The following is a 27,264-nucleotide window of genomic DNA, read 5'->3' as shown; positions in this document are numbered from 1 at the left end:
TGACGGAGATAAGATTAAGTTCAATGTAAAAATAAATAAAATATCAAGAATCAATAAGTATCAAGAATCAATAAGGAGGGTGAGATATAATACATGTACCCCGTTGACATTAATAATAACAGAAAAATAAATTAATAAATTTATGAGGATCACAAGTCATATGATCAGTAACACCTGAACCAATTATCCAATCACTGCACTACCCCTAGTAACAACAGGATAGAGTTAGGTATACCTGATTTGGTAAATCTGGCAACAATAGAAATATGGCTTTTGGAAGTCGCAGAAGTCCTAAAATCATGTTTCTCCGATTGATTTTTATTGTAATGAGCCATCAGAAATATTCAATGAAAAAAAGAAGCATCGATTCCTATATTATTGAGGATATCGATGTTTGGCTCTTGATACCATATAAAAAGGTATAAAGAGTAATTCTGATGTATTATTTCAAATATCAGTCAAATATATATATATATATATATATATATATATATATATATATATATATATATATATATATATATAAATGAAATCTACATAAATTATAATAATGCATAAATTATAGCTGATATAATATTTAATTATTAGTAGAATATTTGACATATTTGTTGTTGTTAGCATTTGTAAAGATTTGAAAAATATAAAAAGTTATAATATATGGATGTTGTATTTGGATTTTAAGTGTGTTTGAATTGTTTTGGCTTGATTACTTAAAATGTATCTTTTTATATGTATATTTCGTTATGTTGAAAAATTTATTTTCAATAACTTAATTTTTTTTGTATGTTGTTTTTGTGAACAATAATTGTACAAGCAAATATTAACATAAGTTCAAGGAAAAACATATATATGGAAGTGAATAGAGTTTTTCTTTCAATTTAATTAATTATGTTTGTATAAATATTTATATATGTGTTTAATGTAGGTTTAAGTTGTATTATGATAAATATTGTAAAACCTATTTTAATGAAGTTATTATATAAAAGATAGTTTAAATTTTAGGATGTTATAATATAAATACTTGAATATATAATATATAGGTATGTGTTTATATTGTTTAAAACTCTAAATTGACTTATTTTATTGTAATATTATTTAAAGGATATTTTATTTTACTATTAATATCATGTAACTAAGGAACTAAGCTCATTTATATGTTGTTCTAAGATTAGTACCAAGATCTTTTTCATTGATATAGTCCAATTGACGCCCTGCAATAAGTAAGAAAAAAAAAAATATTAATAGCTAATGCATATATAATTACATATAATTTGAGATCAAGTAATTAAAATATACCTTAAAGAAATGTATTCTCTCCCTTAATTTGAAATGTTCCAATTGTTATCTTCTAGGTAGTTTTTAATTATTAATAGTTACAAAATTTAAAAGATAAAAATAATAAAACAAGTTATATTGATAAATGTAAATAAATAATTTAATATGTGAAAGGTTTTATTTTAATATATAAAAATGGTTTAATTTTAGTGAATTTACATAAACGGGTAAACATTTTAAATTTTATGACTATGAACAAGTTATATTAACCTGACACAATTTTATAAGGAATTAGTGCACTCGTAGTACAACTTCAAGCTTTAAGTATTCAGTGTAAGAGAAAAAGTCGTGTAGGTTAAACATGTCTTTTGATTAATGACAATCTTCGAATTTTTTTTTTCCTATTGAAGTTATGTCACACAATTTACCCATAGTCGTCAAATTCATATATATATATATATATATATATATATATATATTGCCTAAGTGTAAATTTAGTGAAAAATTGCAATACTACTGTTAAAAATAACATCAAAAAGCTATTATAAAGAGTGCTAAAAATAACATATTATAATTATATTAATTAAGTTCTTTAATATTAGAGGATGTTGGGAACGACAATTTTTTTTCGGAAATAATGATTCCCAAATTTTGTTTAGTGTCGGAAAATTTCCTAAACATTAAATATTAATGTATTCTTTTTTATTTTTTAATTTACTATCATATTAAATTATTTAATAAGAATAATGTAGTATTTCAAAAACAATTGTTTTGCTTCAATACAACTACATTATCATCTCTTCATAAAATTGTGTCTATGAAAAACTTGATAAAAACATTTATTCTTAGAAAATATTATTTTATAATAATACTATTTTTTAAAAGATAAATTAAATATGGTAAGTTTATATTTTAAATTTCATATTTTTGATAAATTTAAAAAAATGGGATATTTCATTTGTAAGATTAGTACCTTGTCTTGGTTTTCTGCCCATGCTCATGTGCTCCACCAACTTAGTCTCTACAATGAGGGGAAAAAAACATATTATCATGTAAACAAATATTAAAGTACAAATGATATTATTCAGCTAACTAATAAGTTTTTTTTTTTTTTTTCATTTCTACTTATAATTGTTTTTTTAATTTTATTTAAATGAGTTTTATTGTATTAAAATATTTATTGAATGATTATTCAGATTGATGAAAATTTTGTGAATTTGTGGTCAAATATTTAGATGATATTATTATTTTTTTTTAATTTGAGTATTAAATATTAAGTATAATATAGAATTCATAGGTTAACTAATCAGGTAAGTATTAAATATTATGAAAACTATATCATTTCGTCATCATATATATGAAATTATTTGTAAATTATTGTTTGAATTGTGTATTAATTATTGAGATTTATAGTACATAAGTTATATAGACCAAATTATCACGCGGTGAAAAAACATATGTAAGATATGTGGTTCTTCAGGTTTAGTATCTTCATCTTCTTCCAATAATAGAACCATCTTCTTTATTGAAGAATATATGCACCACCCACTATTCTTCTCTCTGTTTTATCAATTAATCAGTTACTTCAAAAGTTTCATATCAAGAACAATTTAGATTCTCTATTGGTGTGAAAGTTTTATATCGACTAGAGATAAGACCAATTTAAAGCATATAAGTGAATGCAAACCTCATTTTACAAGTCTGTTTTATGGAGTTATGTTAAAAAGTGGATTTAGGAGGTTTAAGTTAGGCTTAAAGCCTACTTCTTAACATGGCATCAAAACTATAGTTAGAGCCGATCTTATTGATATTTGTTGTTTATCGTTTCTAACGTTTCTAAGCTTGGATTGGTGAACATACACAATCCAACTTAAGGGGAGGATATTGATGTTTGTTATTTCAGTTAGTTTTGTTAGAATTATTAATTAGTAATAATAATCGATTAGGTTAGTTGGTTTTTCGCAACTCCCCTTTTTCCCTAACCTATTTAAAGGTTAGGGTTTTTCCCTGTCTGGTTGTGACACGCAGTATACTACTCCATTAAAAAATAAAGAAAGTTTGAGTTTTTCTTACCTTTGTTGTAGCCTTTGCACCGATATGTTTTTCTTCTTCTTCCAACAGCTATGACTGGATGCTCCCAGTGAACCTCGCACTCCTTCTCTCTTTCGTGGAGAGGACTTTTCAAGAGATATTTTTATCTCTTAAAAGGACTTTACGAAGTGGCCTTTGTTTTAAGGTTATTGGGCCTTATTATAATAAATCTGTATCTCAAACTCTAACCGACTTAATCTAGAATTCTTAAAGCTTTTGAAAATTATGCATTTCATTTGAAGGACCAAAATAAAAGGAAAATAAAATTTGTTGAGTCATGTGCATGCAGAGTTAGAATACTCCCAAAAGTTATGGAGGATAATATAACAGTGATAGAAGCACACAATAATAATTATACCACCATCCAAACCAAGTTAAATGGGCGATGTATAGATATTTAACGACAACATTAAACTCAAATTATTTAAGAGAAGGATGAGTTTGAGTTTGCATTTTATTCTAAGCTACTGCCATAGTTTATGTTAACATTATGAGAAGTTCTCCTTCTTGGCGAGTCCATAACCATGAATATTCATTCATACGTAGTTTGCTTTGTCCTGTCTGTTTGTAACAACAAAGAAATGTGGAATCAATTGTTAATTATTAATTACATCACTTTGTGGTCAAACTAAAATATTTAATTTACATAGTTTTTACCTCGCCATAGACAAATTACGCATGTTTTGATTGATAGCCGTGAGGTTCCTACATTCACATAAAAAGTTGATGAAATATATAAGAAGAAATGACCAACAGTTATGGTATGAACACATACATGAACATACCTTGGTGGCTCTTCATCTGAATACTCGGCATCAGATTCCTCAGCTTCAGATTCTTCAACTTCAGATTCGTCGACTTCAGATTCCTCAACTTCAGACTCATCCACCTCAGATTCATCGGCTTCAGATTCCTCAGTTTCAGATTCTTCTTCAGCTTCAAATTCTTCAGCTTCAAATTCTTCAGCTTCAGATTCCTCCACTTCAGATTCCTCGGCTTCAGATTCCTCAGCTTCAGACTCTTCATCTTCATCATCTGAACATTCCACGTCAGAATACTTAGTTGACTTAGCAAAGTCATGTTCAAATATCATAATCAATATAATATTGAATTGGTATTTAATAATTCTAAATTAAATGATTAATAATTTACAAAATTATACTTTAATTAATGAATTTGATCATATGAGTTAAATTTAAGTTTGATTTTAAATTTAACATTAAATAAATATATTAAAAAGTTAAATATTTTATAAAAAAATTATAAATTATTTGTCTTAAAAGTTTTTTTTACTGGATAAAAAACTTGTTAATGATACTCGATAATTTACCTTGATATTTAACTTATATGAATATTTATTTATAAGATTATTCATTAAAATAATTTTTATATCTATTAAAAAAATTCCATTCTTTAATATAACATTTTTTTAGTGTGTATGTGTTTGATATAAAAGTTAGCTTTTACTCTTCTTGATTCATAATTTTCATTGATATAAATATTAAAATTTTAAATTATATTTAAATTAAAGTTTTAACTATTTAATAATTTATTTTTAAAACTTTCTTTTAAACTTAATTTTTTATTGTTCTCGTCCTAGGACCTAGAAAGTAGTAAAAAATAATAGTAGTTTTTAAAAGATTATACTTAATTATTTTATTATTTAAAGTGTTAAATTATAAATCGAATTTTTATTAATCAAATTTTATTTTATAAAAATTACTATTTCTTTACAATTTTTTTAAAACTTTTATCTGTCTTCTCTCTAAATATTTAGTTTCATCTTTCATAGGTATGAAGATAAAATATTATAAGAAGGATATTTATGAAGAGTTTTACACATTCAAGTTATCAGTGATAAAAATAAAGTATATTCACTTTTTGTTTATTTTTAAGTAAATTTAGCATTTTAAGTTGTATGTGACCTTAGATCCAATACATGTACTAAAAAATAATTCAAAGTGAATCTTTATTTATTTATGTTCATAAGAATATGATCAAATTTTTAATTCGGATTTTTTTTGTGTAATTAGATCATCATGTGGGAACTAAAGCCTTATGAACCTTTGGGATTTTCTATTCCAAGTAAGAAAAACTAATAATGTTTTATGCATAATTCTGCATGTTTTGGTATAATCTAATAAGTTGAGAAGGGTGAATTTGTTTTAATCTGTGATCTAGCTAGTAAATTTGAAATTTGTAATGTGAATGAAATTTGTCAACCTCGATTGATTTAAACTTGTGCCAATAATGTGAATTATGGTTGTTGATTTATCTAAGATGTATCTTGTTGGTCAATTTAGTTCATATAAGACACTTAAAATTGTGTACATGTTATTTTTTTAACTAAGAAACGTGTAAGAGTGCTTAGAGGGACCAAATGGCTTATCTGATACATCTATAATAAGTTTTTAGTTTCATGCAGACTCATTGAGTGAGCAAGTCTTTCACTGGATGAATGATAAAATTTCCACATGTGGTGAGCTTTAATGGTAACACTTGTTGGATGAGACAAGACTCGTTGTGTTAGTTTGGTGAAACGAGCTTCTAGTGGCCTTAGTCACTAAGCGGGTAGAGGTGGGCAAACAGAACTGAACTGCATTGTACTACTAAAATTTGTACTAAACTATTCGTCTAAACTGAACTAAACTATAAAATAGTTCAGATAAACTGAACTGAACTGTTTTTTGTTTTATCAAACGAACTGAACTATACTAAATTATACTAAACTATAATATAAACTGAACTGAACTACTAGCTATACTAATTTTAAACTGAATTGTACTAATTTTAAACTGAATTGTACTAGTTTTTAAATTGAATAGTATAACAACACATGTTCTTTTTAATTGAAATTTATTTTAATATTTATTTTATTTTATTCATAAGTGTCTTACAAATTAATTAATTTTTTTATTTGATATTATTATTTTTCTATTTTATTTATATTTCTTTTATATTTGATAAAAAAATATAAAAATTTGTGATAAAAAAATTGTCTTAAAAAATTAATTATTAATTTTTTATGTGAACTTTTTCTTTTATTAATATTTTATTATTAAATAATGTTTTCTTAATAAGACGAAGCAGTTGAACGGGAACTAGGGAAGAGGAAACAGTAGATACAGTTTTCACAGTTAACTAAACCGAAACTGTTATAAGTTCAGTTTTTAGTAAAAGTGGATCAGTTTTTTTTAGTATTATATAGTACAGTTAACCATAGTACAGTACAGATCAGTTATTTTTGCCCAGCCCTATAAGCGGGTGAACCCCTTATTGGATGAAATCATTTTCTTCTTTTAATTTCAGAGAGGTGGGGAGACTTGATCGTTGAGCAAGCTTGGGCTCGTTAGGCGAATTTAAAGGAATTTAGCTTCAGAAGTGGTTGGGCAATCTAAGGCTTTATTAGACGAGTATACCTCTAGAGGTGTGTCATTGAACAAGGGGACAATTGACTATGCGAGCTTGAGTTTGAAAGAATAACATATCTCAAAATTGATGGGCAAACTATGTTGTGGTTGGGCAAGAAATCATTGTTTCAAGGAAAATGGTTGTTAACCAGTATGATTGAGGGTAAAGCCAAAGTTGTTTATACCATAAAAATATTGGGTTTAAAGCTAATTCATCTTTTATATATATATATATATATATATATATATATATATATATATATATATATATATATATATATATATATATATGTTGTATGAATTAATATGGTCATTTATAAGGGGATTGGTCACATTATATATTGTTAGGATATGTAATTGGATAGAGATCTCAGTTTAGAGTCATCCTAACTCTACTAAATTTATGAACTCATATAGAAAATAGAGTTTAGGTTGAAGAAGTCTCTTTGTATACATGATCAATATGAAATAATGTACCTAGAAGATTGATAGGAACTAACCCTATCATGGTGAAATAGGTTAATTGGAATTAAGGTTGTTATTATGCTATAATCCATATATATTTCGAAATTTAAATACACAATAGTTATATGTTTTAATAAATATTATATTGTGGTTGAATTGTATAATTATGTTGCTACTAATGAGTTGTTTAAGATTATGAATTGTTAAATTTTCGTTAACTTATCATTTTTTTTCTATTTTTTATGATTTGTATTCTTCCACTTGATCGTATGAGATGTGTAAGTAGATAATGATGCAAATAATAATAATACACACAATACGAAGAAAAATATTGTGTATAAAGAAATTGTTGATATATATATATATATATATATATATATATATATATATATATATATATATATATTGATTGTGTCCCTCTACTAATTATTTTATTAATATCATATTTTGGTTAGGGTTCATTCCACATACTCTGAGTTTTTGAATTTTTTTCTATTATTTTGTTTTTAAAAACATATGTTACCCCTAAGATGTGGCTAAATATAAATCAATCATATCTGATAAGAAATATTTTTTAAATTCTTATCTATTAAATCTATTTTACTTTATTTTTCTGAAGATTTTTTGTAGTTATCTTAAGATTTCATACGTTCAATTGTTTGAGAATGTTTTCTCTTTACTAATTTAGTTTGGTCATTACATTGTTTTTGTTAGGTTCTATAGTTTAAGGTTTCTTGAGATTTTTAGAAATTCACAAAACATTTTTTTTCTCAAGTACCTTATACGAGTATTTTTTTTTTTTTTACATTATTATATGTGACTACTAAATATACCTTCTATCCACTTTGATCCATTGTCATCCGTAGTACTTCGAATGATAATTCAATCTTGTTATGAAGGTAGTGTTGAGTATAAGTATATAACATTGAAAGAACATTTTTAATTTAACTTATAGCCTAAATCAAATAAATTAAAATATCTAATACTGGTAAACAAAATATGAAAATTTTTATTAGATTTTATACTGGTACCAAAAATATGAAAATATCTAATGAACTAACTTTAATATATCAAATAAACCACAAATAACAATTAGAAATATGTGTGTAATTTCTAAATTTTTGGAAAAATCAGAAAAAAGCATGTTGTTACTTACAAAGGTAAGGAATATGTTGTGAAAATGTTAAAATGATATGTTGCAAGGATTACTATTGATTTATGAACAAAAGATCTTGTATTTAATTATGATTGGTTTAAGCTAATTTCTAAAAAAATTTAAGAATATTATTTTTATTCTAAAATAACAGTAAACATGTATATATTATGCTTTGAATAATATTATAATGGTAAATGCAAGATTATTACCTGGTAGCGATTTCATATGCTGGGACCACTCTACAATCAGTAAAAAGACATGACATAAGATTTTGCAATTAAGTTATATAGGCAAAAGATATTAAAGCACGCATCAATATGTTCAAAATAATACGAAAATATTTTTTTAAAAGAATAAACTTCTTTATATCGTGCTCTCTCTTTCTTATTCAGTTTTATGTGATGGCAGTTATACTATAAAAAAAAATTTGGAAATATTTTAGGTAATTTTTTGAATATGTACATATTTATGTTATTTTATTTATGTTTAACGTATTCTTATATATATCTTTATAAGATTATCCGTGAAATAATTTTTATATTTATTAAAAAATCTCATTACTTTAATATCACAATTTTTTTTATTGTGTGTTGTGTTTGATATAAGAGGTTTTTATATTTTACAATCCTTACTTTTCAATGAGACAAATGTTAAAATTTTAAGTTATATTTAAAACTTAATTTTTCGTATTATCCATCTTTATACTTTCTATGTTTTTGAAGTTTATCATGTTTTTTTCGAGCATATTATATCACTTAGGAAATGACTACATATAAATCAATCATAGCTAATCTAATCAGAACTTTTTTTAAAATAAGTTTTTCATGTATTAAGTTCTTTTACTTCTTTTTTTGAAGTTGAATTTGTGGGTATCTTAAGATTTCACATGTTTAATCATTAGAGAACGTTTTCTCTTTAATTTAGTTCTTGGTCAGTATATTGTTTTGGCTATAACTTAACCTTTTTGAGATTTTTAGACATTTCTAATTTTTTTTTTCTCCCATTTAGAGTTATTGTTACTTTTAAGATGAATGTAAATAGACGAGAGTTGATATAGGAATCTTTAAGTTTCTTTTTTTTTAAGTGTTATTGGTATTTGAATGGGATAGGATTTAAGTGTAATATAAAGAGATTTTTGTCTAAACTCTATGATAATTATATTTAAGTTTTTTATTTAAATATATTTTTATAAGTAAATTGATAAATTATAAACAAAAAGAACTTTGTAAAAATTAAAGATGACTTTGAGGTACCAACTAATTTTTATTCTTAAGTTGTTTAGTTAAAATTGTGATTACAACTTTACTACTAGTGTAGAATTGGCCTTTAACGTCACTCCGTAGACGTTAGACCACAAAATATCCAATGTAAATTATTGACTGGTGGCATTTTCGTAAATAAGTTGTACATATAGACGTCGGTTAGGTCGGGCCCCGACGTCTATAGGCCTGACAGGTATGTGAAAATTCATTTCTTTCTATCATATAGACGTCTAATCCCGCCACCGTGACGTCTACATTCGATTATAGACGTCAGGCCCCCCAAGACCAACATCTATATGGCTGACAGGGTAGGTGAAAAGTTGTTTTGGATATCGCCTCCCCTTACATCCGACGTCTATATACATATCGAATATTAATTTTTAAATCGAATGGACGTCATATTAGTGAGGCCCCCGATGTCTAGTCCAGAATAGACGTCGGACACTGGGGGCACCGACGTCTTGATTCTTGTTAAATCAGAAATCGCGAACCTGCGGTTACTCGCACTTCATCGTCATCCTCCTTGCATTTTCTCGCCGCGGCATTGCATTTCCAAGTGCGTTTTATCTCTTTTGAACCGTTTAAACTTACTTTTACTCCGATTAAATTAGTCTTTGATGGATCATCTTCCATTTGAACCGATTAAAATGAGTTTTCGTTGTGTTTTGGTGTAATTTTTCTCATGTCTTTGGGTAACGTAGCAACACCTTCTCCCTTTGCTAGTTTCCTCGTAAGTAAAACTTGTGTCTTTTGGATCTCTTATGGCATTTCAACCCAAAACCGAACCTGGATCCTTGCCTAGTTCTCATGTCACCGTATTCTTTTTCATTGGCGGTTGGAATAGAACTAGGCAAGGACCGAGGTTCGATTTTGGGTTGAAATGCCATAAGAGATCTAAAAGACGCAAGCTTTTCTTATGAGGAAACTAGCAAAGGAAGAAGGTGTTATACTACGCTACCCAAAGACACGAGCAAAACTACACTAAAACACAACGAAAACTCAGTAGACGTCGGTTAATGCCATGTCCAATGTCTATAGTGCCCTTAGACGTCTGTTTTGGTGTAATCCGACGTCTTTATCGTCTGACATCCCATTAACGTCACCCATAAAGACGTAGGATCAAGATCTGACGTTAAAAGCCTAAAATAACAGACGTCAAAAGCCCTTTATGGTACTAGTGTACGAATCATTAGAATAAATTGTAATTTTTACAAAGTATTATTAAATATATGCTAATGAGATTTATAATTGGAGGTTTATTTTAAAAGAAATAATTTTCTCATTTCAATGTAAAAGTTAGGTCTCCACATACAACTGTCTAATTAAAAGTAAAAGAGGAAATATTGTTGTTAATATTGAATCTAGTGTATTACAACTTTATGACAGGTACAAGACTTTACAAGAATATTGACACCATATGTATTTGTCTTGGGAACTAAAGTCTTATAGGTTTATTTGTATTTGATGTTAAAGAATGAGTTGAATGATTAATATCTTATTGTATTGTAACTTGATTAATGTCATATCAAATTTTCTATAATGACTTTTTATGACTTAATGAGAATGGATGATATGAGAATATTCTTGGAGTGAGTGTGTGCGTGAAAATGAATAGAATCTAGACTTCAATACCACAAACCTATGAGATGAGGTAATATGAATATATTATGATAATGAGAATTTTAATAATATGATCATTGTTAAGGATAAGTATCATATTCAATAACATTGAGTTTGAATCTAGACAACAAAGTCATCTGATTATACTAGACTCTTATACTAGACTTTAATATTAATTAAAGGATATTGTATTTTATCATTAATATCACCTAACTAAGAGACTAATCTCATTTATATGTTGTTGGAGGATTAGTACCTTTCTCTAGTTTGGCATAGGCGAATCGACTCTCTGCAATAAGTAAAAAAAAAAACCATATTATTAACAACCAATGCATGTATATATAACTTCATGATACATTAGAGAAGCATGAAGCAGCAGTACCTTCAGTAGAGAATTTGCCGTCAGGCTTGGAGAAGGGAAAACCTATGTTCAGAAAAGAAGAAGAAGAATATTTGTTACAATGAAAAATGGATTGAAATTTACAATGAAAAGAAAAAGAGGAATAAAGGAAATTTACTTGGCTGCCTTAAACTCAACATCTTGTTGTTTCTGCAGATAGCTTTTACCCAGAAACCAGTGTTATTTTTCTTATCTTTGGCTGGAAATAGGAAGCAACGAAGCTACTAATAAATACTTGAACAATGGAATAAACATATGTACGATGTGGTGAAGAATATATGCACAACCCACTATTCTTCTCTCTGATTTATCAATCAGTAACTTCATACACTGTCAAACTATGCAGCATATGGAATGTTGTCACTTCATTGCTTAGAAGATAAGCCAAAAACTGACCAATTCTTTCTGTATTGCTCCTTATCTGTTGCATATAGTAAGTCAAATTCTATCAAACAAACTTGATTCCCTTTAAAAACCAATTTTCCTTTTACACTGTTGCCTGCATTTTCTTAACTTAATTAAAATCTATAATTTAGGATAAATAAAATAATACTCTTCTGGGTCAGAACTATGTTAAACTTAAATAATTATTTTTATTTTGGTGTCATCAGCTTCTGTTTGGCTTTCGTGTAACACTGGTGTCTTAGCTATTAGTCATTACAGTGACGTTTAAAAAAAAAATACAAATGTATGGTTGTTATGGATTTGAGAATAAAAAAGAAAGCTTCGAATAAAGAAAAGTTTAAATTCTAAGTATATTTTCAGAACATTTAAGAACACTTTTGGAAAAAAATATGATGCTTCACTTTTTTTTTTCAGTTTATTTTACTATTATATATTTATGTTCTACATTATTTTTTTTAATTAGATACTTTTGTAGTGAAAGACAACATCGATATATTAACTGAAATTAATGTATACAATTAATTATGTATGGGAAACCAGATGAACCACCTATTGACATCAACGTAACATCGTAAAAAAAGAACCATGTTTGTTAACATGCTTGTAATTAATAATTCTATATAGATTTTTTGTTGTTTGATAAACAGTTTTGAACGGGTTCAGATTTTCTATTGAACTTTTAATATTGTATAAAATACATTAGTTTTAATATATAAAACTAGTGTATATTTTAAAAACACAGTAAATAAATAATACCAAAAATCTAAAAAATAAAATAAATTCGTTTAACTATTGTTTCGAAATATTTTGGTTTAACTTGTAGTTATTACATATTGGATGGATTGTGTTCTAGACTAAGTGAGTTCTAGGTCATTAGTTGTTTAGTTTTTAACGTTGTTTAATTTCAACAGAAGATACTTCGTTTTTAAAGTTAATAAATAAATATTCAGTTAGTCATCAATGAATATTAAATTAATATCATACGTGAAACCTTTATATACAGTAATAGTGATAAATCTGCATTAAATATTAATTTATCATTATCATTGCTATCAGCCATGTTATAACCAATTAGTCTAGAACGGACAACTAAAAAAACCATGTCTGGAAAAAACTCGGTCTGAATTCAATATAGAAAACTTCAATAAGAAGAAACTCGATGTTGAAGAACTCAGTCGAAAGGACTCAATCTTCTAGAACTGAATGTTGAAGAATTCAACCTAACTCAACTAAACGATCATGGAATAGACCTATCATACTCGATCATGTACACATATTAATTGATTTTAAATTTCTTTGATCTTTTTGAATATGAAGGTTACTAAGTTTATCTAATTCTCTTGAAGCTTTTATTAAGTTTTAATTACTAATATTTGCTTCAAATTCATAAAAGTTATTTTAAATATTTCATATAATTTGTATCTAAATTCAAGTATGAGTTTCTTAGAAGAACGTTGATGAAGTATTATTTGTTTTAATTAATTATTTTGAAATTGGTAAAAATAATTAAGTAATAGATCATAAATTTTCCATTTCCATCGGAATCGGAGATGGAGACCCTGAAGCGAAAACGATGCTAGTTGTGTCACCCATTTTTTCAGGCAGGAATGTGAAGAAATGAATTTTGTTTTATATAATAGAAAATTGCCTTTTATAGTTTAATATTAGGTTTAATACCTCCATTGTTCCTCATATTTGTATGCCAATATTCAGTTTGATCCTCAAATTTTAAAATGTCTCAATTGGGTCATATTTTTTGTAAAAATGCACACATTTTACCTCAACCATTAACTGATCTCAAACGGCGTTAAGTTTAGCTGACGTGGTATGCTGACGTGTTAGCTTAATCCCTTCTTGGTCCTCATATTTATGTGAAAATCTCAATTCGGTCTTCAGGTTTTGAACTGTCTCAATTGGGTCATAATTTTTGTAAAAATGCACACATTTTACCTCAATCGCTAACTGATCTCACTGTGCAACAGTTATCTTCTGCTATCAGTGGAATAAATAGCTTAAAGGCTGGTGATGAACCTATAGGTTACCAAGTTGGTTCATTTGCAGAAAAGGCTGTGAGACTGATTGCACTGGTTACGCGAGTTTTCCGGTGACTTTATTTTTTGAGCCGACGAGATAATCTGTGTAAAATCCCTGATTCTTAGAGAGATGAATAAAATATGTAATTCAAATAAACTAAATAATAGGCATTGTGCCACGTTAAACACTGCTTATTTTAAAAAATAATTCATATAATTAAATAATACACGTTAGCATGTCCTCTGTCTATCACGTCAGCTAAACTTAACACCGTTTGAGATCAGTTAACGATTGGGGGGTAAAATGTGTGCATTTTTACAAAAATTATGACCCAATTGAGACAGTTCAAAACTTGAGGACCGAACTGAGATTTTCACACAAATACGAGGACCAAAAAGGGATTAAGCCAACACGTCAGCATACCACGTTAGCTAAACTTAACGCCGTTTGAGATCAGTTAATGGTTGGGGTAAAATGTGTGCATTTTTACAAAAATTATATGACCCAATTGAGACAGTTCAAAACTTGAAGACCGAACTGAAATTTTCACACAAATACGAGGATTAAGGGAGGTATTAAGCCTTAATATTACTCTCACGGCACCGAAGTTTCGAAGAATGCGATACGGGCGCTCTTTTTTTGGGCTGGCCCTTTTGTAGAAGAACAGTTTCTTCCATTAGTTTCTTCCTGTAAATGAATCTTTCATTTTGTCTTTTTTGGATTTCACAATCGAAAAAATAAAATAGAAAATTTCTTTATATGAGGATAAGAAGAAACTACCTTGTAGATCTCAAAAATATTTTTAAAATTTTTAACCTATGTAATTTAAATTTTAACCTAGAAACTTATTTTGAATCAGATAATTAGAATAGTTTTTCAATTTTGAATTGCATCATCCCAAATATTTCTAACTTATACATAATTTGAATCTTTTTCTCACACATGGAGGTGCAAGCAAAATGTATGAAGAGACTAAAAGAAATTCTTAAGTTCTCACTCCTTAAAATTACTTTGACCTTTACGTATTTTGGAGTTAAAATAAGTATTTGATTAGCTGATATGGTGGGTATAAACTCAACTTAAGTCAAGTTAGGTATTCAATAAAAAATTGTTAATTTTCTTGAATAAATTTTGCTTAAAATTTTCTTAAATAAAAGAGTTTAAAATAAATATAAATCATTCTGTCAAATTTTAAAGTATGATTATAAATGTACATAATTTTTTAATTAAATTTTAATGTCAACTATGTTTATTACAGTGAAGAGTTCTCACTTAAATATCCAATCAGATCAAATCAATATATTATAACCATATTCCAACCTGAATGGATATTGGTTTGATGGTTTCCATGAACTGAATAAACAATTGGGTTTTTTTTTTTCAAGAATAGCAATCCCAACCTCAAAGGTTATAGCTACCATTATGAACTAAAACCATTGTCTTTAATGCAAATTTCAAAGTCAGAAGGATCCAAAGGATAAACAAAGGAAGATACTATCATTAATATGTATCAGAAGACTTTTTGGTCTGTTTTATGTGTCAAATTCAGAAATGAGAAAAGAAGAAAACTGGTGAAAGAAAGGGTTAAGGTTCAAATGTCAACATGAAAACCCCCCACTTGGCTTGCATTATGTCACATTTTAACCTACCATGACACATGGAATTTTAGTATGGGATATATCATTTCAAGATGGACCTTCCTTGCATGTTTCATCCAAATTTCAAAGCCTCTCTCATTTCTCACAAGAAATTTTCACACGTTATCAACTTGAATCTGCATTATTACTTTATCTGAGCTAATGAAGTGGCTTTCCAACAGTGTGAAAACCTTTGCTCTTCTCATTAAATAGTCAAATATTAGGTATCTGTTTTGCTTTTGTGACAACAATAAAAAGGAACTGAAGTCAATCTCTATGTAATAAATTATACATGCTGATTACAGAATCTTAAATGGGACGTTTGAATTTGGACTTTTGTAATCTGAGACTTTCTCAATGAAAATCCTTTGGCAGAAATTCAATGTACAATTTTTCAATTTGGTAAAATTAATAATATACCACCTCTCTTAAGTTACCTACAAAATTTGATTTCAAAGTCCTTGTCAACTCAGTGTAGCCAACATGATCCCCAAATTCAGACTACCTAAAGTTTCAACCTTGTACTTATCACTTTCTCCTGCTATTAACCCTCACGCTGCAATCCAATCACCTAAGCAGAGCTATCTTCAGCTAAAAGCCTAAAACTTCATTGATCCCATTAATTTTGTTTGTTTGGCATACGTTTTTCTTCCTTAGACCTTTAAATAGGTTATGCTTTAGCAACTTCTAGTGAATTGTTGTCTTAGTTTGTTCTTTTTCTGGATTTTCTTCAATTTTGTTTTGTTAACTTTTCTTGTATATGCCATCAAAAAGGAGTGTAAGAAGTACTGTGATAATGAAAGTTTACCTTATTTTGGTCCTCTTTTCAGTTTTCTATGTCACTTTCAAAACATACACTGAAGTTGATTCTCAAAATGATCACACCAATGATCCAACTCTCACCAACGTAGAATCTTACACGAAAGCTACTAGTTCAGAACCAACCAGATTGAACAAGGAAGAAGATGGGGTTGATGATATATCAGACAATGCTCACCGAAGGTCGACAATCTTACGCCTAAGGCGAAGGCCAATGAATCATGGCAACGAGCCTAAAACACTTGCACTGAACTTAGCAACCAAGGATTTGGTCAGGATTCAGACTCTTCATAGAAAAGTCACAGAGAAAAAGGAAAGTGTCTCCATCCAGCAGCAGAACAACCTTTCTTATGCTTTTATAGCATCATTGGAATCTACTAAAGATGATTTTTCAGGTAGCATCATGGCAACCTTAAAGTCTGGGGCCTCTGTTGGCACAGGAGAGTATTTCATAGACATGTTTGTAGGAACACCTCCTAAGCATGTCTGGTTGATACTTGACACTGGGAGTGACCTCAGTTGGATTCAATGTGACCCTTGTTATGATTGTTTTGAACAAAACGGACCCCTTTATAATCCCAAGAACTCTAGCTCTTACAGGAACATAAGCTGTTATGATCCCCTGTGCCAACTGGTTTCTTCCCCGGACCCTCTTCAGCCTTGCAAAGTTGAAAACCAAACATGTCCTTATTTCTATGAATATGCTGATGGTTCAAACACAACAGGAGATTTTGCGTTAGAAAAATTTACTGTAAACTTCACCTGGCCTAATGGGAAGAAAAAGTTTAAGCCGGCAGTGGATGTGATGTTTGGTTGTGGTCATTGGAATAAAGGCTTTTTTCATGGAGCTGCTGGGTTGTTGGGACTTGGGAGAGGACCTATTTCCTTTTTCTCACAGCTTCAATCTATCTATGGTCACTCTTTTTCTTATTGTCTCACTGACCTATTCAGCAACTCAAGTACTAGCAGCAAATTGGTCTTTGGTGAAGACAAGGAGCTATTGAATAACCAGAATATGAACTTCACTTCATTCCTTGCAGGAGAAGAAACTCCAGATGATACATTTTACTATCTTCAAATAAAGTCCATCATGGTTGGTGGGGAAAGGCTTGATATTCCAGAACAAAGTTGGCATTGGTTATCAGAAGGTGCTGCTAATGGCGGTACAATTATTGATTCAGGCTCTACCTTGACTTTCTTCCCTGACCCAGCTTATGGTATCATCAAAGAAGCGTTTGAGAAAAACATTAAACTGCAACAGATTGCTGCAGATGATTTTATTATGGCTCCATGTTACAATGTGTCAGGAGCACTGCAAGTGGAGCTGCCTGACTTTGGGATTCATTTTGCAGATGGGGCTGTGTGGAATTTCCCAGCAGAGAACTATTTCTACCAATATGAACTGGATGAAGTTATTTGCTTGGCAATTTTGGAAACTCCACATCACTCTCATTTCACAATTATTGGAAACTTACTACAGCAGAATTTTCAAATTCTGTATGATATGAAAAAGTCTAGGCTGGGATATTCTCCAAGGAGGTGCGCTGAGGTTTAGCATCAGCATCATATTATTAGCTCATATATAGAAATGTAGTTTTAAGGGTTTTGATTGCCATCTACGATGGTTAGGTGTGTGAACAATATTATATAGTATGAGAACAAGTCAAATGGTAGCTAGGTATAACGATTGTGTAGCACGTGAAAATGTTATATATATTTCAAATTCTACATTAGTATTTTAACAACCATTATGATTTTGAAGGCTCCAACCAAGAAATTAATCCAAAGAACGAAGCTATACAGAAAAATACTGTTCTATCATTGTCGGCATAACTTCTGTACAGTTTCTTTATTGGACTCTTCTAATGGTTTCAAGGTCAACACACGGGATTGTGAATTTTCTACATGGAGATTTCTTAACTTTTGGAACTAATTATGATAGCTACTCAGCACTCTACTCAGTGTTCATTCTTTAAGTCACACGTTTTCTTTGAAAATATGTTGTTGGATAATAATGCAAAAAGGGTAAATTAATATATTAAACAAAGAAAAGAAAACAGATAAATGAAAATTATATATACAGAAGGTGTTTATTCTTCTTCACAAAAAGAGAATTCTATAAAGTTATATATATAACATCCTTTGAAGCATTAACGATAATAATAATGATGATGATGAATAATGGGAGCAACAACAATGGATGGGCCAGTAGAAAAGTCAGTATTGTCTGAATTTGCGGACCTTGCAAGAGAGAAATGATTTTGCATGGAGTAATCTGAATAGCTAGTGCCAATTCTTGTAGATGAACGCAGACTTTCTGAATGTGCCACACTTTGAAACGTGGCATGAGAGAAATTTTGGCTGGGGTTGAAACTATTAAGGCTTGCACGAGAAAAGTTTTGTTTCCCATTGACACCGTTTTTAAATGAGTCGTATGTACCTTTATTTTGGTTGCATGATAACGATGATGATGATCGTGAAGGCTCCGAAATGCTTAAGCTTCCTGCACTGTAGCTGTTATCACTATCCAAAACACCCTTATGTTGTACAATATCAGTAACAGTAACTTTTTCCATCACATATGCTCTAAACTCAACTTTTTCAATATATGTAAGACACTTGATTTCCATTTGTTGTTGTTGTTGCTGGAAATTGAGACCAAACCTGGAACCTAATCAACAAGAACACTGGGAAACTTTGCTACAAACTAGTAGTTAATATATTGTGTATTCCTTCTTCATCATAATGATATATAGTATATCTTTTCAATCTTTTTTTTTTCCTTGATGATGATACACAGGCATAGGGCTAAGGCAACACTATATTATATAGAGATGAAAAAGCCTGCTGAATAGGCAATGTTCCCACTGCATTGCTGTGAAACTAAGCTAACAATATCTTATGATAGTCAAATTCAATCCACACGAATATAGATTTTATACTGCATGCACTCACTCACCTTTTGCTGATGCCAAGGCCAATTATAAAGATATGAATCACGTTGAAGAATAACTTTAAATTTCCCAGCTATATATACTTCAAAATAATCAATCATAACCATAGTCATTCTTATTTTTTAAATTTCGTGAAAATAATTTCTAATATAATTAATTTGTTTGAAAGAAAAAAAAAAAACCATCTTTAATAGACACATAATAAATTGCAAGTTTTTAACCATAAAAAGCTACTCTCTCTTTTTAATTTTTAACCATAAAAAAAATATTAAATAATATTTAAATTTAGAAAAAAATAATAATTATTATATTGTCTAAATTAAACATATTTTATAAATTAAAAATTATTGATATCTTTTTTTTTTATTTTTAGTAAAAAATTATAATCTCTGGTCAAAATTTGTGAATAAATTAAAATCATTGATGATTTACCACTGATAAAAAAAAATTGAATAAAAAATATATATTTAGATAAATATTTGTTGAAAATATTTATATGTGATTATCGATATAATTATTGACAGATTTTTTTAATCGATAAAATTTGTTAATAAATATGTAATTTATTCTTCTTTCTCATTTTCTATATTTTTTTTTCCTTTTATTTTCCTTCCTTTTTCTTCTTCAATGTCTTGTACTACTCATTTTATTGTATTATAGTTGTTGGACAAGTTTGACAGTGTGAGGATGTATATATTTGATTTGAGAAGTGTTAATCTCTTAATTAAATTTAAGACAATTTTTCCGAAAAATTGTCTTATTATTGATATAATTAAAATACCTTTATAATTTTTGTTTCTTGTGTAATTAAGCGAATTTCTTTTATTTTCTGCTATTTTTTCTTAATTTACTAATAAATACATAGTTGTAATCATTAGATTAAGAAATAAATAGATAAAAATGAAAATTTAATGGGAAATGAAAAGTGAGATAAATAAGAAGAATAGGTGGGCGAGAGAAGTAGTAGTATTTTGTGTGTTTGTGGAGAGAGTGATCCGAATAATTAGTGTTAATAGAAAGCTATTCTGAATTAGCCATCAAAGAAAGTGTGGTTAGGATTGAAACTATTAATATAGGTTAGTTTCCCTTTCAGTATTCTGGTTTAACCACAGACACAGACAGCCATGCTCCAAATCAACAATCCTCAGGAAACTTGTTTCCTATCACACACCATTATTCTAACTCAATGTGATGATGAAGATCATTCTCATCTCTTCTTCTTCTTCATCACATCTTCTCAATCTTCTTCTTTAGTTTATCATATATATTTTCTCTTTGGTCAACGCTCTATTTTATTCATGTAGGGAATCCCTTTTTGCTTACACTTTAAGCTAACAATATTTTATGGTCATAGCCACATGCATAGATGCTGCAATTTCCCTTGCCAAGGCTTATATATGTATGTGAACTTCTAAGTACAATATTGAGGTTTGGTTTAGGTGATTGGGAGCATCTAAAACTCAGATTTTAGGCTTTTCAGTAAATTATTACTTAAAAACATGACATCAACTATGAAAAGGAGAGTTAATGGATACGTGTAGTTGTAAAAACACTTTACATTTTTAAATAATTACGAAACTGTTAGACAAATACAAAAAGTTGTGCATACTTTGTTGAATAAACTTCTTAAAATTTTCCAAGATTAATGTTGTAGTTATTCTTATTAGTAGTAATTTTTCTAATTTTGTCATTGATGTCATTTTTTTTGGTAACTAGTTTTAAAGAATATGATACTCTTGAATAGTTGTTGATTTTCTTGTTTGAGTTTTCATTCACAGAAACTCAAAATAAATTTTGTATACTCAGTTTCTCTCCTATTTTCAATTTTTTATTTTGTTTAATTTCACTCCTATTTTCCCGTAAAAAAATATTGTCACCCTAACAATATTTACGTGAAGCAACTTGTAATTGGGCCAGAATCATAAATGAGTATAATTGTTTTTGGTAGATTTTAATTATTATTACTCTGTTGACAGAGAAACAAGTAGTCATATTGTTTTGACTGAGCATAAGGAAGAATTTGATGTTCCGTTGAGATGGCCGAATAGGCTCTTCCTCTTTCCGCAATTCTTGGTCTCGATCAGTATACCATTTCAGCTAAGGTCTCAATCTTTTTCTCTCTCTGCTAAAGTTTCAAGCTTCATTTCAATGACTCTACTTGCTCCTAACGGGTCACCTAATTATTCTCTTTCGGTTTATTTCATTTTCTTTTTCCTTAAGAAAATTTATTCTCGATCCTTCTTGTGTTTCTTGTTTCTTTATCTACTCTCTTCTTGGTATGATTTTTATTTTGTGTGTGATCATCATCTTTATTCTTTTTACATCAATTAATATTAAAATGAAAATGATGTAATAAAATGACTTTTTCCCTTTGTCCTGTTACCTGTCTGGTTTGTGTTTGCCAAGAGGTTTTCTTAATTGCCATTTCCTATGGTCATCATGGTTTGATTGATCAACTTGTGCTAAAAGTCACGTGAAGTGGGTGCAAATGAAATAACAGGCAACTATTGTAGACAAGATTTCCTTTTCCATGACTCACGGGAATTTTTTTTTTTCTTTTTTTTTGCTGCAGTTTTTTGTTGAGTGGGGATTCCACCCTCCTCTATTGTTTGTTTCCAATGGGATTCCTTTGCTGTTGTGGGGGCACTCATGCATTATGTGTTTGATGCAGTTTAGCACTTTCAACAAGTTGATTGGATGGGATTTACTTTCTATTTTGGTTCCCTGGTTGGTTCGGTTTCCTCCTATGACGTTGCTACCCCAACCAAAGAAATTCAATGGCTGGGGTCTGTCTTCACTGGTGTCTTCTTCTGTGTTGTTGTAAGTAAAATGAGCTTTTCATCAATTTCTCAGTGTCTTTTATGTTGCAAATTCCTCTTTTGTCTCTATGGACCAAATTAGGATTTTGAAGTCTTGATAGAGGAGCAGAATGGAATATCATTTTACGAGGATCACAAGGAAAAGAAGAAAAAAAGGAGGGAAGGGGTGGGGAGGAATTAGGGATATGCTTTTTACTTAAATTGAAATGAGATGGAGATTCAATGCAGAAATATATATGAGGAAAATGGTATTTGACAATCATGCATGATATTATCCAAAAGCAAGATCAGTTATGGGATATGACATTCATGGAGTAGGAATCGCTATTAGTCTTTTGATACTAATACTATAGGTTTAGGATACAATTTGAGTAGACATCTTAAAGATGATGTTATTTATTGAATAGCCTATTTTTATGTGGTCTGTGGTGAAGAAGCAAAACATGTATTTCAATTGAATAGGAGGAGCTTGTGTTCTTGTGCGTTCTTTATGGTTAAGTAATTGGTAAAGACTTTGTAGATACCGGGTCAAGTGGGTAATTTTGGGATATCCTTGGACTGAGACTGCAACTGTCTCATTCTTGTTAAGATAGAAAGATTTCTTTTTAGGTGCTCTGCTGACTTCTTCATTTCAATAAATGTGGTTCACTAATTATTTACTGCATATCACTCTCTATATAGTTTTTCATAGATGGTGACCTCATTCCTTTAACAACAATTCCAGAGGAAAATTGGATGCTTTACTAGTTAGCAAAATATTTAATGCATAAATTGTTGTCAATTGTCAACATAGCAATTGAAGATTATATTTAAGATAAGAGTTTAATGCTATTCGCTACATCTGCATGATTTTGCTTTTCAGTATATATATTGAAATTATGTTGAGTGAGTTTATTGCTTCATGGCTATCAAATCCAATTGGATTTTCAGTTAATAACAATCTGAAAATGTCTTTGAAAGTAATTTCTGGTTCACTATATTTTTGCTTAGGTAGAAATGAACTCTAGCTATTTTTTTTAGCTCCACATCCCTCATTCTTAACACTTTTGGTTATTTGAGAGTGTATTTAACTTTTTTAGATTTTTATACATTCATATAGTGTTATTTCATTACCTTTTCTAGTTGCTCTTGGGAAACATATATATGGTCAGTTTAGATGAATGGGTACTAAAAAGTTTATAGTCTTGGAGATTATTATGTTTAACAATTGATCCTTTCCTCATGTCCTTCTTGAAGGTTTATAGATTGACAGCTAATTTGAGTTCCCTGTTGTTTGCGGGATATGGCAAATTGAATAGAGCAGAGAAAATTGAATGGAATAACCGGTAAAATGAACTGTATAAAAAATTGTTTTAATTTATTTCGTTCATGATTGAATTTTTATGTTAACTTTTGGACATTTTGCCCATGCAGGGGATTCTCAACTGTTCATGCTCTGTTTGTATCATTTGCGTCATTTTACTTTCTGGTGTTATCAGACATCTTCAAAAAGGATTCACAAGAAGAACTTGTTATTAATAGATCATCTACTTTCTCAAATTCGGTACTGGGGGTATGTTGAAGACAATATTAGCAAAATTTAACTTGTTTGATTTATCAGATGTTGATTTTAAATTCTTTTTCGTTCTAATTTCTAATAAAATGATCATGATGCATGTGAGGGTACGGATAAAATATACAGACTGAAAAGGGGAATGCTATTAATTGTTATTGTAGTATTTTCAGTTTATTATTTAATATTCATGTAGTTCTACTGTTAATCTTCTTTAGGCACCAAGTACTGAATGCTGAAGCCTAGATTTGTTAAAGTTGCAGTGCTTTTAGAATGAACCTGTCTTTTCTTGTGGAGCATTCAGTTCTAAATTGTGTAGCTTTTATAATAAATGTAAGAGGGATAAATCATTGTATGTTTTGCTCATTGGAAGAGAAAAGTTTCCTGCATGCTTGGTGTACCCGTCAAGTTGTGCACTGTAAATATTACTTGTTGGGACCCAGGGTTAGAAATGTCAAACGACCCTTTAGTTCCATATTGATCTGATGCACATGCTGCTGGTGCATTCTTAAGCTTAGTGCCATGTCACTTTTTTCTTAATCTTTCTGTTTCTTCTTTTTTGATATGTTTTTGTGTCTCTTATTCTTGTTAATATTATTGTTTTGCCTTGTAAAGTAATGATTGTGCTGTTGGCTTATTTGTGATTTTGTTTTCTATACTTTTCCTCTCTTTTTTACAGATTTCTATAGGTTATTTTCTAGCAGATCTGGCAATGATTCTTTGGCATTTTCCAGCTTTAGGTGGTGTGGAATACGTAAGTAATGAATGCTGTTTTTTGCACATTGAACTCGGTCTCTAGGTTTTCTGTTTAGAAGGTGGTAAACTAAACTCATTCGTATTTAGGTTTTACACCACGGTCTGTCCATGTTTTCAATTATTCAATCTTTGCTGAGTGGTCAAGGACAGATCTACATCCTTATGGTTCTTTTCTCTGAGAGTACAACTCCTTTTGTAAATCTAAGATGGTAATTGTTGTTCAGACTCTAATTCTGTCATCTAATGAACGACTCTAATTCTGTCATCTAATGAACGTGAGTCAATATTGACTTGTTACATTAACTGTGCATGTACAGGCACTTGGACGTTGCTGGTCTTAAGAGCTCCAAGCTTTACGTATGGAATGGCGCTGCATTGTTCTTCGGGTGGTTGGTACTGTATAATATACTTTTGGTCTCAATTTGAATTCCACTGTAGTAGTACCCGAAGGAATTGCTTATGTTTCTTGTGCTTTTTTTCTAATTTTTTCTTTGAGCTTTAAGAGGCTTCTAAAAAATTAAATTAGGTAGGTTATGGTGTTTAAATATGGGTTGCAATGTATTACGTGAATGAACCAGCCAACAACAGAGAGTGCAAAGGAGCTTTCCACATATTGGAACCAAATGACAAATGGGGAAAAGAATAACTTCCAATATGACATCAACCATTTACCCAATCACAGAACGGACATATCCTTTAACCGAAATAGAGCCTTCATTGGAACAAAAGCTTCAATGCTCCACCAAGTTGTTTTAGAATAGATACAAATCATTTCATTAGTGAGATTGAAAGAAATTTGCGACTGTTACTTTGAGGGAAAAGTGTGATTTGTGATTGGGAGAGAAGAAGCAAAGCTGGACTTTGGAGGCCTTCGTATTTAGATTGATACACAAAATGGAATGAGGATTAACAAATACTGTCGTCACCACATTAGCATTTAACCACCAAGTTCAGGATGGATTGGTGTGATTCCTATATTCCTTGGGCACCAGAATGAGAAACCATGAACAAAAAAAGGCATGAGAGAAAAGCAAACATCTTAACTACTCATTGCAACCTTAACTCCTTGACTAGAGGGGGCACTAAGGCTTCTGCCTTCCATCCCTAGGATAGGAAGGTCCTTCGTTTTTGGATCAAGATGTAAAATTCAGCTAGAGTCGTTGGGTTCTAAACACTGAAAAAAACACCAAAAGGGTGTTTTTTTGGGTTAATTTTATAACCAGCAAAGTAAACTAGGTAGTTAGCATGAGTTTGGCTTGAGTTCTGGTGTCTACTCTAAATCTGCAAAAAATGAGTTTACCAATGACTTAACCCACATTGTACATGTGGACTTGTAAACTTCAATGAGTTTACTCGCAATTATGATAACCAATGTGATAGTGGCTATAGTTGGGCGGGGGTGTGCCAGCAATGGAAATAATGACAGTTGTAGTAGTGTTGGGAGTAACGATAGTGATGCCATGAAGGTAGAGGCAGTGGTGAACACGACGATGGTAATAACAACATTAATTGCAGCCATAACAACAATGGTGGTTTTATGGCGAGATTGTGACAGTGAGTGTTGATGATGATTGTAATAAGGGCTGTGACAATAGCTCAACGCTTGTGGCATTCGTAGATGGTGGTTGTAGAGATGCAAGTAAGAGTAGTGGTGATAGTGGTGGTTGCAATTTATGCGCCTTCGCTGATCTGCTAAGAGTCTTTTTGTTTTATTTTGCTACCTCCATTTGCATGATGTCCTGTGCTAACACATTTCAATGCTCTGATTTCTCAAAGTAAAATTTTGTTCACTTCTGTTATACTGTTTGATCCCAAACAGAAACAAGCTGTTATATATGTAAGCAAAGAGTTCAAATTTTGCTGTGATCTGACCCTCATTCTAATGATTGTAATGAGGAAGTCTGGAACAAATTTACTTGGTGGTTGGAAATACAGATACTGTCTTGCATTAACCCTTTTTATATCTTTTGTGCTGCAGATTGCAAGGATTTTCCTATTCATATTCTTTTTTGTCCACATGTGGACCCATTTTGATGAGGCAAGCGTTTTCTCTGTGATTCCTCATAAAACATAATTTCACAATTTCCCTTTTGATTATGATTTAGGAAATAAAATCCAACTTTTTTCTCCCTAATTTCAGGTCAATGAGATATTCCCATTGGGGTTTTATACCTTGGTTGTAGTGCCTCCTGTGTTGACGATTATGAATTTGTTTTGGTTCTGGAAGATTGCCAAGGGTTTGGTTAAAACTCTTTCAAAAGCAAAGCATAGCAAGTGAGCCTACTAAATGGCCATTGAATTCATTTAGTACAGTTGTGATTAACTTTTTTTTCCTCTTATCATTCTAAAAAGATTCAGTACGGTATATGCTGTATATTTGCCTTTTAGAAATTGAATATATTGTTGTGATTACATACATGTATTCTGAATCAGTAAAGAAAGCAAAAGTTACATAATTTGAAAATTGTTTTGTTAGATTGCATTATCAAAAAGTCATTTTTTTAGATTATGTAATTCTAGAATATTTTTTAATTGTATAGTTAGATTGTTAGATTATTGCTGAGGACTGGAAGGACGTCTACTGAAATGTAGTGTAATATCTTCTGAGT

The 27,264-nt window shown here is 29.9% G+C and overlaps 3 protein-coding genes across 5 annotated transcripts; 2 read left to right on the top strand and 1 right to left on the bottom strand.

Moving 5' to 3' along the window:
- Nucleotides 1-3,810: 3,810 nt before the first annotated feature.
- LOC106775621 (variable charge X-linked protein 1-like) lies at nt 3,811-11,948 on the bottom strand. Its single transcript, XM_014662766.2, has 7 exons — nt 11,798-11,948; nt 11,662-11,703; nt 11,536-11,568; nt 8,607-8,636; nt 4,152-4,401; nt 4,024-4,071; nt 3,811-3,927 (listed from the first exon to the last, which is right to left on the bottom strand). The coding sequence occupies exons 1-7, from the start codon at nt 11,817-11,819 to the stop codon at nt 3,903-3,905; spliced, it is 450 nt and encodes a 149-aa protein (XP_014518252.1). The 5' UTR covers nt 11,820-11,948; the 3' UTR covers nt 3,811-3,902.
- Nucleotides 11,949-16,348: 4,400 nt separating this feature from the next.
- Nucleotides 16,349-18,308, top strand: LOC106774806 (aspartyl protease family protein 2). Its single transcript, XM_014661840.2, has one exon. The coding sequence runs from the start codon at nt 16,516-16,518 to the stop codon at nt 18,127-18,129; it is 1,614 nt and encodes a 537-aa protein (XP_014517326.2). The 5' UTR covers nt 16,349-16,515; the 3' UTR covers nt 18,130-18,308.
- Nucleotides 18,309-21,421: 3,113 nt separating this feature from the next.
- LOC106775069 (transmembrane protein 56-B) lies at nt 21,422-27,111 on the top strand. Of its 3 annotated transcripts, none has more exons than XM_014662107.2 (9): nt 21,422-21,630; nt 22,101-22,348; nt 23,584-23,672; nt 23,761-23,899; nt 24,579-24,653; nt 24,743-24,864; nt 24,973-25,048; nt 26,634-26,693; nt 26,796-27,111. In XM_014662107.2, the coding sequence occupies exons 2-9, from the start codon at nt 22,226-22,228 to the stop codon at nt 26,931-26,933; spliced, it is 822 nt and encodes a 273-aa protein (XP_014517593.1). In that variant the 5' UTR covers nt 21,422-21,630; nt 22,101-22,225; the 3' UTR covers nt 26,934-27,111. The 3 variants fall into 3 exon arrangements, with proteins under 3 accessions (XP_014517593.1, XP_014517592.1, XP_022642739.1); XM_014662106.2 differs by having other exon boundaries at nt 21,424-21,630; nt 22,200-22,348; XM_022787018.1 differs by lacking the exon at nt 21,422-21,630 and adding an exon at nt 21,835-22,028 and having other exon boundaries at nt 22,200-22,348.
- The last annotated feature ends 153 nt before the right edge of the window (nt 27,112-27,264 follow it).

This window comes from Vigna radiata, chromosome 10, assembly GCF_000741045.1.
Source record: "Vigna radiata var. radiata cultivar VC1973A chromosome 10, Vradiata_ver6, whole genome shotgun sequence".
Lineage (NCBI taxonomy): Eukaryota > Viridiplantae > Streptophyta > Magnoliopsida > Fabales > Fabaceae > Vigna > Vigna radiata.
The sequence above is the reverse complement of the archived record's forward strand: the minus strand, read 5'-3'. Positions and strand labels throughout refer to the sequence as shown.